The sequence below is a fragment of the Diachasmimorpha longicaudata genome, chromosome 2 (genome assembly GCF_034640455.1).
Source record: "Diachasmimorpha longicaudata isolate KC_UGA_2023 chromosome 2, iyDiaLong2, whole genome shotgun sequence".
NCBI lineage: Eukaryota > Metazoa > Arthropoda > Insecta > Hymenoptera > Braconidae > Diachasmimorpha > Diachasmimorpha longicaudata.
Genome location: NC_087226.1, coordinates 8082815 through 8097685, shown reverse-complemented (window position 1 = coordinate 8097685; position 14871 = coordinate 8082815). Strand labels below are relative to the sequence as shown.

The window sequence follows — 14871 nt, the reverse complement described above, 5'->3', positions numbered from 1 at the left end:
AATCCAGAATATTCTCTGGTAATTACAGTCATAGAAATGTCTGTTGTTCGGATTGCATTGCGAGTGTGAAGAGCACTTAGACCCTCAGTCTTCAGAGCTGACTGAGCCCAGCAGCTACCATGACACCACTGTATGCCGATTCTCGAATTTTCTCACGTCTCAGTCCGCCATTATACCATCCCCCCAGCCTCCACATTCCCTCCTTGTAAATTGTAAATTCAATGAGTTGAGGTTTGAAATTGATTCGCTCGGTGAGTCCATCAAACGCTGCGACTGAGACAAAGGATAGTTAACAGATATATAGAGTGGATTTTCGGTGAGTCTAGTATCTGGGTTAGTTGAGTTAGCGTTCGGAAGTGAAGCTGTTGGCAAAGTTTTGCCTCTTTGGCATGACGAGAGAGCCAAAGGATCGGCTTTTGCTCAAGTGGCATCCCAGGGACCAGATAAAGTTGAATGACTTGTCTCACCAAGTCAAGATCTTCACTCAAACTGATAGTTCAATTTGCCGCCTATTATGCCACTGTCTCCAGCCATTATCTCCAGGTGAATGGTAGACCACCAGCCAGTGTATTTGTAACAGCGGATATCAAGTTAATGATATTGTCAATTGTATTGAAACGTTCTTGCTCCTTTTGTCGTTGGTAGAACAATAGTTGTTCTCTTGTCATCGATTAAAATCTAATTTGAGTTTTGTGGGTTGAATGTGATTTCAGACAACGTGCCTAACAGAACTGCCAGATGTTGCACCGTGTAATGGTACTGTACGACTACCACCACCTTGTGAAGAGTCACCGAGCTCTGGTAGCAGCAAAGACCGCAGAGAGAGTCCAAGGAGAAGGTGTCGTGTATTGGCACCAATATTCCTTCTCATTGGTGCATTGTTACTGGGTGGACTGTGCCTCCCACTTCTCCTACAATCTGCCCCAGCGACGCATCAGCAGAGGCTCGATGTTATCAGGAGAATTCTCACTGAAGTGCCTCTCATTGATGGGTTAGTATCCGTTAGTTTCAAGCATGTCAACACGAATTCCCCTTCGGTTATTGGACAATTGATTAGTTTCTCCGTCATTCTCAATTCAAGGAACCATGACGAAACTAGGTGGGATCAAGTCAAATATCAACATTATTCCAATGTTTGCTCGGGCTTTTGAGTTGCCCCAAAATTGGTCACCTCTGACTGGTCTTGTTGCAGCAATATATTGAAACCTTGATTTTGTTTATTTAGGCACAACGATCTGCCCTGGAACGTGAGAAAGTTTGTACACAATCAACTTGGTGAAGTGAATCTCAGCAGTGACCTGGGCAGAGTTGACCCTTGGGCCAGGTCTGACTGGAGTCACACCGATATACCGAGGTTGCGCGCCGGTCTCGTTGGAGCACAGGTAAATTGATTACCATTGGATTTTACTGCTCCTCTTTCCAGTTTAGATTGTTAGAAGGGGAACAGGATGTTCGTTATCTCGAATTGACCGGTCAAATTGGACGTCGGATACACGAAATATTTTGGCATTCCGACGGGCATCAGGATATTGACATTTATCTCTACGTTTTTTAATTACTTCGAATCGTTGATTCGAGGATGTCATATGGGTTATTGACGGCATTGAGGAGTTCCTCATTTCATAATTGAGTAGCAATAGGTCTCTTTTTATGTTCACATTGAAATCTTGTTTATCTCAGTCTGAGAAAAAAACTTATTTCTCCGTTTTACGTCCATCAAGGTGAAAAAAATAAATCCAGGGAAAGATATTATAGTTTATCAGAGGCTGTAAGTAAGGCTTGGGATGACTTTGTACATGCCGCAGAGAAGATCTATCTATTTACCAATTTGTCGATATCACGAGAGAAATGCCTTGTGGCAGTACGAACAGGATACCCTCACACCGGATAAGAGTTAACGCTCACTTGTTGACCCACTACGTACTGTCGTAACTTATCGAAGATCCCATAGCCAGACTTGTGTCCGGCAAATTTATCTTGAGGATCTAACCAGTCGAGACTGTGTAACCCCCATTTCAGTACAGAAAATATCGTATCATGACAGGGGGGGGGGATATGCTTTCCAATACGGCCATTTGTAGAGAGTTATCGACCCACCCGAGCCCCAGGTTGGGTGGGCCATTTCTTACAAGAATTTACACCAACTATTAGTATGAAGAAAAATTTCTATTTATTGATAACGGAATCGTTCATTTGATATTTGATAAACTTCGGCGATTGAAAGTTCCCAGGCCACGGTGTTTTCTTCTGGGAAAATGTCTGGTGATCACAAGCAATACTTAACGTTCATGATTACCTTTATGTCAATTTGGTCTAGTCCGTACAATAGGATCACGTGGACTATTTAAGGTTTCAATAAACAATTGCACAACCAACTGCAATATTCCGTGAAGGTATCAGCATTTTGTAAATTATCACCATTTGATAAAACAGTGGTCGTCAAACATTTCAAGCTCTACCATAGCAGGTTCTCCAACCCCTTCAAACAGTACACAATCAAACCCCCGCCAATCACACGATTCATCAATCCCGATGACATTGCTTCATTTCTGGACACCTGTTTGTCACTGATACGAAACGACGTTGACACGGTCAAGAACATGCCAATTGGGACATGGTTGAAGACAAGAACTACATGGAGATGACCCAAATGCAGTGCCAGGGGCGGGCTTTGTCGATTACCTCCATTCACGCCTGATTACACTCAGTGAGCCTACACGGTTGAAATTGATCGATGCCGGAAGGTATAGAGGAAAAGGGACCAACTGAGTAAGGGTGATTGTACACGTTCGACGACCATGTCAATCAGTGAAAACATTGGACATATTCTGGCAAAACTTCAGTATTGAGTATGAAATTACTAAGGTTGTCGTAAAAGGGCAAAAGGTTGATCAAGTGCCTTGGAAGTCAGTGAAGTAGGTCAGACTAATCTTTAATGTTCATAATGTCTCTCGAAAACTCCACCAATCACCCGAAGTACAACGTTTAAGACCTGAATATTCGGTGGGGTCCAGAAGTTATGCCATTTCGATCCTATCCCATCATGCTGTTGCGTCCAATGAAGTTCCCCAAGTTCACAGTTGACAGAGTCTACTCTTAGGCAATGGTGGCAGGTGTCGATATGCCAATCACGTATTGAGATTACAGGCTTGGGGTCCTACTGAATGACGTTGCTTTATCGAGAAAGGATCCGGTTGGTTAGTTGGGATGGAAGCGAACTAGAAGTGAGCACCAGGAGTAGGATGAGGGGTGGGCAATGGATGGGAGTTGGACGGATTGTCGACGTTCACTGGATGATGATACTGCTGTTGCCTGTGAGGAAAGGCTAGGTGGCTAATGCGCATCTATTCGCAGTGGTCGCTGAGGACTCTGATTGAACGCTGCAGCTTCATCCATAATTAGGTCATTCCGGGATGCATTCACCGTATATCTATACAGATTAACTGAGTTAGATTGGTGGGAGGGAAGGTGGGAATCGATAGTTTTGGAAATTCTATCGTCCATTCACTGATCCGGGTCTCTGGCGAATTAACGATCAGATCATCACAGGACTACGTTGTTTGATGTAACTGTTTGACTTTAATGAGGAGGTCATGGCAAACTAATTACCGGAGCTGTTATCAATGTTAATGGATTCTGCTTCTTAGTCACGATTTTGGATGAGTTATACGATTAAAAAAATTATTCCTCGAAAATTACTTGAAAAAAATCCTTTTCTCGCCCATTGCAGGGGATGTTTTCTTACAGTTGGGCGGATGAACAGACGTAGAACAGCAAGACCCGGAGGGGAACGGAATCAATAGTTTTGGAAATGATATTGCCCATTCACTGGTCTGTGTGGCTAGCGAATCGACGATTAGACGATTATTGGACTGCGATGTTTGATGTAGATATTTGATCATGATAAGCGGCTCATGGGTAATTAACTTCAAAAACAGTTGGTATCAATGCTGATATGTTTTTTGTCCTCACTGATGATCTTGAGATTTCGCTAATAAACCCGACCACCAATCAGTGGCGTTCAACTTCTGTTTACCTTTGAATACACAAACAAAATACGCGAAACTCCTAGTGTTTCTCACTGTTTCTCACTCCTAGTGTTTCTCCTAGTGTGTCTCACTGTCAGTCCGGAATTTCATTTCCGATGTTTGTCCCTCTTTTGGGACCGATATGTGGCATACACAAACAACTCACTGGTATACTCTCTCGGGCTTTATCAATTCAGTTTCTCTGTGCCATATGGTTCATCCCTTTCCTCCATAAACCGACAGAAACATCTCGTGCCTCCCAGCAGGATATAAAGCACCCTCGGAATATACATGGGTAGTGGGGTAAAGTCACTCGTGTTGCAAGTCTACCCATGAGTGAAAGATTTGAGTTGGGGCTTTATAGTGTGGCGATACATTTAACGGATACGTCTTGCTCAGTGAATTGTGGTGAATGTGTTTTCACAATTAGGGGCAATTGGGAAAGCCTTTGGGCCATTTGGGGATGAACTGGTGAAAATGTGGGGAGGAGGATGAGAATGAACGTCCATCTCTACCCTTTGCCCCTAGAGGGTGCATCCAGAGTAACTGTTTTTTGCGGTAAATCAACTTTACTCAGATCAAATGAATGAGTTCATGTGATACAGCAATCTGATTTAATACCAGGCATTCGATAAGAGATTTTATCCATTTTTCTTGTCAACGAAACTTTGCTATTTTTTCGGGTTGTAAAAAATATAAAAATGTAGCTCATTAACAGCCCTCGGTGTCCAGATGAGACCACATCGATTTTTTTTTACTGCGTAGATTTAAAAAATATTTTATTATCGTTCGCCATCGAGGTGCAGATTCACGTTTACAAAGTTTAAGTAATAAACTTTCGCAAATGAAAACTTTTATGGTGAGCCAGAAAAGTGGAAGGACATTTCACGGGAAATAATATTCAAAGTAGTTGGATGTCTTTAGTAAATACATCTTGTTCGGTCCATTGTACAGAATCGATTTTTACAATTAGCGGAAATGTCTGAACTCATACCATCTCTCGAATTTCTGTGTGCAGTCTAGTTTCGTGCAGTGGGTAACCCAGTAAACCAACCTCCAGCCCCGACGGAAATTGATATCACACATGTATAGTCACGTGGTGTACCCTCTTGCGGAACCGCTTGCGAATAGCATCGTTCAATATTCCGAGTGAAATCACTGTGAAGGGTACAAATGCATTTCAATGGATTTTTTTTACCTGAGTATTCTCTTTCCATTTGAAAATGTATGTGTTGCGTATTCGAGAAAATGCATTCAATCTTTTTGCCGGTCTAACCATTAACTTCGATGTATTTTGAACGCCTGCTATAGATTAATCTTCGAAAGTGCTGAATTATTTTTGAGGTTTTTATTTTGCTAAGAGACAATATTTCAAGTACAAATACGCAAATAATCTTTCTTTCAGGATTCGTTTAATTACTCCCATTTTATTAATTATCGCATGAAATTATTTTGTGTAGAAACAGGTCCAACATTTTCCACTCAACAAATGACTCGGAAATTTTCGTGTGCGTTTAGAATAAATGATTTCCAAAATAAATAAAAAATCCTCGACACAAGCAATTTGTGTCTCTGTACTGAAAGCCCTCCGGGTTTTGTCATTGCATCTGTTTGCATATGTTCGGATTTATCGAAGTCCACGGCTACCAAACGGGACGTACGCCCGGGGTCTTCCCAGGGGTTGATCGAGGTGTGAAACCCCCGAATGACGAATAATTCCAGAGTGTGAATCCATTCGAGATGGGAAATTCGACATAAAAGGATCTAGGCACTTGCCAACAATTCTTCAGAATTTTTCACCGAGCATCTGCATCTGGGTTTGCAGTTCCATTACCGGATATTGCGTTTTCCCGTGGGAATAACGCCCTCCCCTCCCTCTCACTCAGTGTTACAGCTCCCATCGCTCTACTGTATCCATAGAATCCTCGATCTTCTTACCCTCTTCACGCACTTTACTACAGCACTTTATGGAACATTCTTGTGGTATTAAAAAAAATATTTATTTTCAATGTGTGCTCTTGAGGATCTCACATGTGAATATTAAAATTTTCTGGCGGTAACTTTAATATGCACTGCCTAGTAAACCCTGCGCTGCGAAGTTTAACTTTCTGTTTATGGCTGTGTGGTACGTTGTACTAAATCCTGATAAATCCGCTGATACCGGATATGCTGGGGAGCCAATTTCCCCATTTGGGCTTTGGATGCATATTAAATACGTATAAAAGATAACCATGCGGTTGTCGAAACCCTGAGGATACTTGGTAAACTCGACAATTAATTTGCAATAACTAGCAATTCGCAGGAATATGGAATTTCCGATTTTCTTCAATATTTTGTAAATAATTAAGCGGTTAAGCGCAATTCTCGACACACTTAATTTTTTCCTCTCTATAGTTTTATATTCCACTGTAAAAAATCATCACCAAAATGCACCAAACAACTCAGATAAACATCACATCACGACTTCTCCTCAAATTTTAAATCCACCCCCCTCTATCTGCCAAGATCCCCCAAGATAACCCCTGGAGAAGATTAATTCTCCCCTGAGTACACGCAGACGCAGTTATTTAGCAAATTTTTACCGTGAACCGGCTCCCAAGAACTCGAGCCAGAATGAACGTACGTTATGAGCCAACGGTGCATTAATGGATGCTGTGAGTGGAAAATCCGCATCGGTAAAGTTCAGTGCTTATGGTGCTTATGCATAGATAAAAGCCCATGGGCTCGGGTTAAAGCAGCCCTGTAGCCGGTATTAAGATATAAAAGAACCCGAAGAGAGGAAATAAGTGCAATCTCCCCTCGGAACTTCATCAGACGTATCAACGACTGAGTGCAATGCTCTTAGGATGCCGTCTGGTGACTCCGGCTGAATCCTTCCCTCTCATCCCGTCACGATATACGCCTTGACGATCCATTGTTTTGCATTTGTTGCTGGAAATTCCAAAAGCAATCTCGGGTCAAACTGTGTTGTGCAACCGTCCTGGTGCCCAGGGGTCGCCGGGGGAGGAAGTTGGCCGGCTGAAGGGGATGGGAGAGCTATACGGAGACACGCGAAGCGACCGATCGTCGATGGGAACTGCTTGTTTTGTCGGGGATAGGGGACAATATTACTCAGTCCATGTGCCAACTCGAGCCAACCAATTGAATACCATTGGACGATTGTTCGATCGTTGGAATTGGTTATCATCGTAGCGACGATTTCCAACTATTCCATTTTGACAATCAGCATGATCCGGATTTTCAACCATGGGTTTTGTATCGTGTCACTTGTTCGAATGTCAATGAATGTAGTTTGGAATTTTGGAGATGAGAATGGCAAATTCTTGGCCATTGATTTGGTAATTATTTGGTTGAATTTTCGGGGGATTCAGAGTATTGGAGAGGATCCTGCAGAAGCTGTGGCTCGACGGGGGGGGGGGGGGGGACATTTGCGATGGGAATTACTACAGGTGTTGGCAGTATTATTGCAGGAAATTGTAGATTTGAATATGATAATTCTCGATTACATTTATGTTAATTACTTGAAATTTTATAAAATTCAAACAAATCGAGTGAATTCATGTGGAGGTTTTATGTGGGTAAAAATTACGCTTGATTCGTAAAACGTTGTCATTTTTTAATTAGAATGAAATAATTGCATGTGTCTGATTATTTTTTATCAACACAAATGAGTGCTAATCGTGAGGATTCAAATGTTTTTCTCCTCGTTTTCTCCTCGAGCTGATGCACTCAATCTCCATAAGTTAACAATGAATGTTGAAACTCCATTTAATGAACAAGCCCGTTGAATTTCTGGATTAATGAATCACCCAATAATTACCACTTGATGGATTTTTTTCAATTACACCCATTACCGTAATTACAAACTCACTCCGAAACGGTTTTTCATGATTCAACAGACTGCCAACAGCATTCAATTCGGGGGATGCCGGGGGATGGGATTTCACCGTGATCCAATCGCTTTCACAGCCCACGCTATTCGTGACAATTTACGCCTGTTACAACGCTATGTATCTTGATAGAAATGTTTGTGTTTAATGCGGAACTTTTTTTTTTTTTGTTCACTATCAGTTTTGGTCAGCGTACGTCCCCTGCGGTGCAGCTCAACTCAACGCTGTTCAGCTGTCTCTCGAACAAATTGATGTTATACGAAGGCTGGCCGAAATGAATGCACAGCATCTGACGCTCGTCACGTCTGTAAGAGGTGAGTATTTTACTAAATTTTAGAATGCGCAATACGGCTGCTCGTCTGAAGTCGTGGTAAATGTTAAGAAAGACTCCCACCCCCTCCTGCGACGAATTTATATTAAATTGCGTCATGAAGGGGAGACGAAGTTGTATGAGTTTAAAATGATGATAAATTCGTCGGAAATGAAGAAGACCCCCTGTACCTCAATTGGAACAGTAACAGACCTCATAAACTCTGGAGCCACTAATGGGCCATATGTTTACCAAACCTAATAGAAATAAATAAAAGTTTTTCAATGCTAGGTTTTTATTTACTTCTATAGGTAACTAATTAATTGTCAGAGTGACATATTCAACTCTCGCTCTAATGATTTTTCACGAATTCTTAATAAGCCAAGTCCAATTAAAAAGTTCACCTCTGCCTTGAGCCTCATCACTGATGGCTCCATGGGGAATTTCTTTTCAACAACTCGAAAATAGGAGATTGCAACAAGACTATGAATATTTAGAAGTCAAGAATGAGAACTGCTCTCACCACGGCCAAACTGCTCTTTCCTCAGTGTCAAAAAAAAATTGTTGACGACGAAAGAGCAGGGGGGTGGGGGATCTAGAAATTGAGAAAAAGTTCGGTGACTTTTAGAATCCAAGAAACCGAGAAATATGCCACGAAGAAACAGGTTCTTAGCGCCAACTTTTGAATCTCCACCTCCTCGAGTTTTTTCCATTTCGCATTATCTCTTTTTCATTTATTTTTACTTTATTATGTGTTGTTGTCACATTTTCGCTGGATTTTTCTGGCCGGGTATAAAAGGCCCTGTCTCGCAGTTGCTGAACTTATTCTTTATTACTACCCCATTCGTCCTCGCTACTGCGATTACTTCGCCAAGCGAAAAAAAAGGCTCAAATACATTTATTAAATACGTTTCCAACCTCAAGTTGATGTTGTTTGTGTCGCTACGTGAAGAGTAATTGGAATGGATGAGTGGAATTATCAAGCGACATGGTGTTGGAGAATGCGTGCGAGGGAGGTGAGGCAGTGGCACACGATGCAACACCGTTAAATGTCTGGTAATATTTCATGGTTGGAAAGAGAATGTGCATATCCGCAATGCGGATACTAAAATTGTAACAATTCTGGGAGGCCAATTGTCGCTTTTTAATTGTCTCTCAATTTTGCCGTCGAGATGAGTCCCATTGTTTTTTCAACTAAATCTATAGGATAAGGCGATCTATAAGCGGTTGTCAATCATTTTATCACGATCTTCAGTAAAGAACAAAATGCCAATTCACCATTACCTCTGAAATTTTCATTATTTAAAAAGGAAATCATTTTTTCTCGAGCTCGATAAAAATCCGTTGAGATCAATGAATTGATTATTAGATATCATTCAATTATTCCGCCCAAGATTGGATTTTTAACCGCGAATATAAGAGTTTATGACTGTCTAACACAGTTACAAAAATTTCTGATCATAAATCAAGAAAAATTATCACGAAATTTCATTCTATAAAAAAACAACTTACTCTGCCGCACTGAAACCTGCCATCTACCGAGATTGATTTTTCCAACTATCAGACATTTTTTTTAAGACACCTCTGAAACTACTAGACCAAATGGGTCGTTTTTTCCTCAATCCCATATCGCCATTGCCATAAAAGAACGGAAGTGTATTCACCTGTCACCATTGATTCAATCGTATGATTAACTTTCAAGGTTTGATCGAGGCGCACAGAGACGGTAAAATAGCCAGCCTCATCGGTGTGGAGGGTGGCCATTCCCTCGGCAATTCCCTCGGGGTACTCAGGACGTTTTACGGACTCGGAGCACGCTACCTAACGCTGACACACGCCTGCGACACATCCTGGTAAGTCAGTGCTGTAACTCCACTGGGACGCGTTCTAGTATCACACCTCCAAATCTCTCATCTCAATCCTAGCAAAATCCTCATCGATTTTCTTACGCACAAATCTAACCGCCGAACCATTAATCCCACTTGGCCCCTTTCGAATCAACCCGACCCCCATAAAACATGGCAAACCGGAGTACACAGCCTAGATAATGATATAACCCTGGATAAAGTTCCATTAGGACTCAATGGAACGACGATTTGACTCGATTAATCCGCGTCGTCTGAATCCACATTCAGCCGGAGATTAAATTAAAATTTTACTCGGTCTCAGAGGAGGCTGGAAGGGGAGAAAAACTTTTCAAGGAGATCCACCACATGATTGAGAATATTCAAGTACCTTTCACACTTTTCAATGGATTTTACCGATAAATTTTATTCATTAATGGAGTTAAGATAGGAAATTGCGGGCATAATTAACATTCCTCTATAATAGCAGTTTTTGGAATTTTTTTTGAAACAGTTTTGTTCTTGGGGAAGGGACATAGGGGAGGAGAAGTTTCTAAGGATATCTACTGGCTGATTAACACTACCCAAGGACCTTTCATACTTCCCAATGGTTTATAAATTATCATTATTTTGTTGAACAATGAATTTGAAAGGGGAAATTTCGTAGATAATTGAGATCGTTCTACTTGCAGTTTTTAATTTTTCTTTTCGTGTGTTTCATTTTTACTGAACTGTAATAATTTTGTAGTGGTAGACTAATTTGTAATTCCATAGAATGTGGCCAACTGAACTAGCCCATATTTAGCTAGCTAACCGTGGAGCGAGGCTCATTGGGGCTGAATGGAACAACGATTTCATTTAATTATTCGGTATCGGGTAAATCCACATTTACTGGAAGATTAAATTAAAATTCTACTCAGTATCGGGGAAAGAAAGAAACTTCTCGAGGTGATACACCACATAATTACGAATATCCAAGTACCTGTTGCAGTTTCGAACAGATTATACATTTTTAAATAATCGAATTAGGAAATTAAATTACCGAACGAGAGTTGGAGAGTTTCATAGTTAATTAACGTCCTTTAATTTACATTTTTCCTCCCTATCCGTATTTATTTCAAGCTACTAAAAAAGAATGATCAAACAATCTGCTGTCAATGGAATGTGTTGGAAGTATTGGTCATTATCAAATAGACCAGTTGTTTATTACCTTTCCCACTGCACTCCTTGCTTTTTCTCCCTTAAAAAAAACCCTGCAACAGCACCCAGATCCGTCAGAGAGAATATTCATTCATATTCACAATTCATCTAATATCATGTGAAGAACAGAGTGATAAAAAAAACCTTTTTACATCTTCCAACCGAGCGATGTCTCCAACTACCCTTTTCCACCGAAAAACCCTCATAAGAAGTTCGCTCAGCTGATTAAATCCTGCTCTCCTTCTAGAGATCTACCATTGGCCCAGTAGTGCCGTTTAGTTACCTCGAGACCAAACCCACGGGTAAATGTAAAAAGTTGACTGGGATTTGTACGCGAGGGGAGTAAAAATGACTTTTTCCAGACATTGTCAATCTCTCCTGAGCAAATTCTCCCCCCCTCAGGGAAAAGGTTCCCTGTGTACCTTTGCTCACCTCGAGTCGACTCCGCAAGGTCCAAGGAGAATATAACCCGTGTCCGTGGTCCCTTGACGGTGAAATCCCCTTCCACATTCTCACTCCCTGTTGTTCTCCATGGATCCCCCAACACAAACGCGAGTTTTCAATCCTCCCTAGAACCAGTCGCTCACACCCTTTACACCTCCCACGGCGACGACGTTGCAGGGGCCCGTAAATAAACAGTTGGCGCGCACGGCTGACGCGAAATTACCCAGGGCCACTCTGGCCTCCTCCTCCTCCCTCATCCATACCACCCCCGCCTAGAGCATCCACTTGCCACCGTTACTCTCTTCAACACCCGTAAATTCCCATTTCACTAGGTTCACGATCACAGCGTGCCATCCAACGAGTGATCTACACCCGTTTATCGGCCCACCCAGAGACAACACACAGTATCCCCACAGTCAGGATCTATGCAAACTACTGAACTTTGGTTCAAAACCCACTAAACTCACACGTTCCACAAACTACCATGGGTGAATCGATTGATGTGGACTTGGGGGGTTGTTGGAGACTGGGGGAGAACTGCTGATGGTCTGACCGGAATAGGGAAGAAATTATTTTAATTTTTTTTCGATGTTAGAAATTCGCTGTTGAGCTTTGAAATAAAAATTTTAAACTCTCGAGGGAGGGTATAGTCTTGTTGAAGTGTGCTCGAGCCAACCATTATCACCTTGCATTGTTAATAAGAGTTGGAATAAGCAATGAGCATAACTGCACATGTTGGGGGAGAAAAAGGAGATTTTGAGAACGTCCTGTGGCGTTGCACAAAATATGATGGTGAGAGATTGAAACTTGTGGGCTGGTTCAATAAAGAGAAATAATTTGGTTCTTTTAAAGAATTAAGGATAAGCTACAGGATTAAAAATAAACTATGGCTCTATCTTAATTATTTTATGTTATTAACTTTTATGAATGTTCTAAAGTAGAAGTAATTCATTTTACTAATTAACTTATCCACTTGATTTTCACTGAATTTTTTATATCAAATTGCCCTATTTATTCTTAATGTGGAAAGACCTCTCCGTAATATATTTCGTCAATCAAAATGAAAAAGAAAACTTTGCCAAAGCCAATGTTGGCATTAGGCAAATGAGTTTACCCCGCTCAAACGAGCAATTTTTCCATCTATCCGTCGACTATCACCACCCGCACGTTATTCCCCGGTCTATAAAGGTTTTTCAGGGGGATAAATTAAATGCAGCGTGAATTGAACCAGTGAGTTTGCACACCTCCCCTCTATGTGATCGTGTCGCGTTCCTGCAGGTTCGTAAATAAAGCACAACACATATTCCAGGAAGGTAATAATAAATACCAGTTGAAAATCGGGGAAAATTGCCAGGTTCTCACGTAAACGATGTAAATTTTTTTTTGCCAACATGGCTTTATATATCGCGAATCAAACTTACGACCGGACTTTAACATTCCCCGGTGATGTTTTTTTTTTCTTACTATACTCCTCGGGCTGGGAATTGAGGGAGGGAGTGGCTGACTCCCTGAGCGGGGCCAAGTGCAAGGGAAAAAGGTTCGCAGGAGCGTTCGCCTTTTCCATTTCCTTCTCCCACTCCACCAAGACATTTACGAGTTCTTTTCCCCGATATTATTCGCGGTGGCTTTACTCCGGCATTCTACGTTTTCTACGATTTTTTAATTCCCTTTATTCCCGTTCCACTGAAGCATTAAAATATGAAATTAAAAGTCAAGTTGTTGTGGTCGCTGATGGGATCTTTTTCCCCTTTTTTTTTCTCTCTTGGCAGGGCAGTCTGCTCCGTTGGTGAAACAAACAACACTCAGGATAATGTGCCAGGACTCAGTGAGTTTGGAAAGGTAATGTTTATCTATTTTTTTGGGCATTCGCAATCAGCGCATTTTTCGGGTCATTTCTTGAGAATTATTGATCAACTAGTTGAATTTTCCTAATTATATTTTGGCAAAATTCGGGTTATTGAGAATTATTCACTTATGAGCGATAGAGAAGAAGTTTTTATTGTCAGAGACCCTAATCAATTAAATTGCAATGCAATTCATTTAGTAGACTTATACCAATAGTCAGGTAAAAAAAGTCAATTTTATAATCTTTAATTCTCCTATATTCTCACTGCACTCACCCCCTCGTTGATGACCCCATAAAATCTCTCGTAAATCCCAAGAAAAAACGACTCCCCAAAAAACACCAATATTTATCGCCAACAATTAATGTCACAACCTAAAAGAGTGCGAGTATTCTTCCGTTCATTCCAAAACCCTTTATTCCATTCTCTTTATATATTTTATCCGAGTAATGGTGTGAACAAACACACGTGGAGACACAATTCCCCCTGACTTTTACGATTTGTTGTACCAACAGGCAGTCGTAAGGGAGTTGAACAGACTTGGCATGCTGGTGGATCTCTCTCACGTATCTACGAGAACTATGAGGGCAGCACTACAGACCACAAGGGCGCCGGTCATATTCTCTCACAGTGCAGCACGGGCACTATGCAATTCCAGTAGAAACGTGCCTGACGACGTGCTCAGAAATCTGGTGAGTTTTGTCGGGGAACAGAGGAAATCTCACGTTTACTTGTCTAGTGTTTTCATCTTGATAACTAATTTTTTTGCTGTTATGGTAAAGGAAAGTCGCATTCTCTGAAAAACAATGCAATGCAATGGAATAAAAGGTTCCCTTTATTTTTTTTCAATTCATCTGTATTACACACTCACAACAATGAATTCACGGCAAATATTTTCATTATATTAATTAGTATGTTACGTCAGCTTGAGGAAAGTTGATTTAATTTTTTTCTAAAAATTGAAGACTCGTCATAATGGGCAGAGAGAATTTTTATCTTTCAAAGGTTATTTCTAAGTTTTTTAACCGATAGATAGTGAATTGCAAACCACCAAAAAACTGCACCGATAATTTCGGCTCAGTGAACTTCATGCCATCCCTCCCAGCTGAACCCCTTCCTCCTACCCCTACATTCAAATAGAACATCATCACTCTTTTTCATCTCCCCTCGTAATTACCGAGTAACTTTAAGACTCCTGGAACTCAGTGACCCCCGGCTATTGATCTCTCCCATAATTGAAATTTATTTCATCCCTGGGGACATCATTAAGTCCTCCAGAAAAGAACCGAAGACATTTTAATAATGAATCCA

At 41.1% G+C, this 14871-nt stretch overlaps 1 protein-coding gene across 2 annotated transcripts in view; it reads left to right on the top strand.

Moving 5' to 3' along the window:
- The window catches only part of LOC135170672 (dipeptidase 1-like), a 137476-nt gene that overhangs the window by 113214 nt on the left and 9391 nt on the right, over positions 1 to 14871 (top strand). For both annotated transcript variants that reach the window (XM_064136711.1, XM_064136702.1), the window contains exons 4-9: positions 714 to 991; positions 1226 to 1382; positions 8100 to 8232; positions 9931 to 10081; positions 13486 to 13555; positions 14076 to 14252. In XM_064136711.1, the coding sequence (XP_063992781.1) occupies positions 714 to 991; positions 1226 to 1382; positions 8100 to 8232; positions 9931 to 10081; positions 13486 to 13555; positions 14076 to 14252 (966 nt within the window). The remainder of the gene's footprint in view (positions 1 to 713; positions 992 to 1225; positions 1383 to 8099; positions 8233 to 9930; positions 10082 to 13485; positions 13556 to 14075; positions 14253 to 14871) is intronic.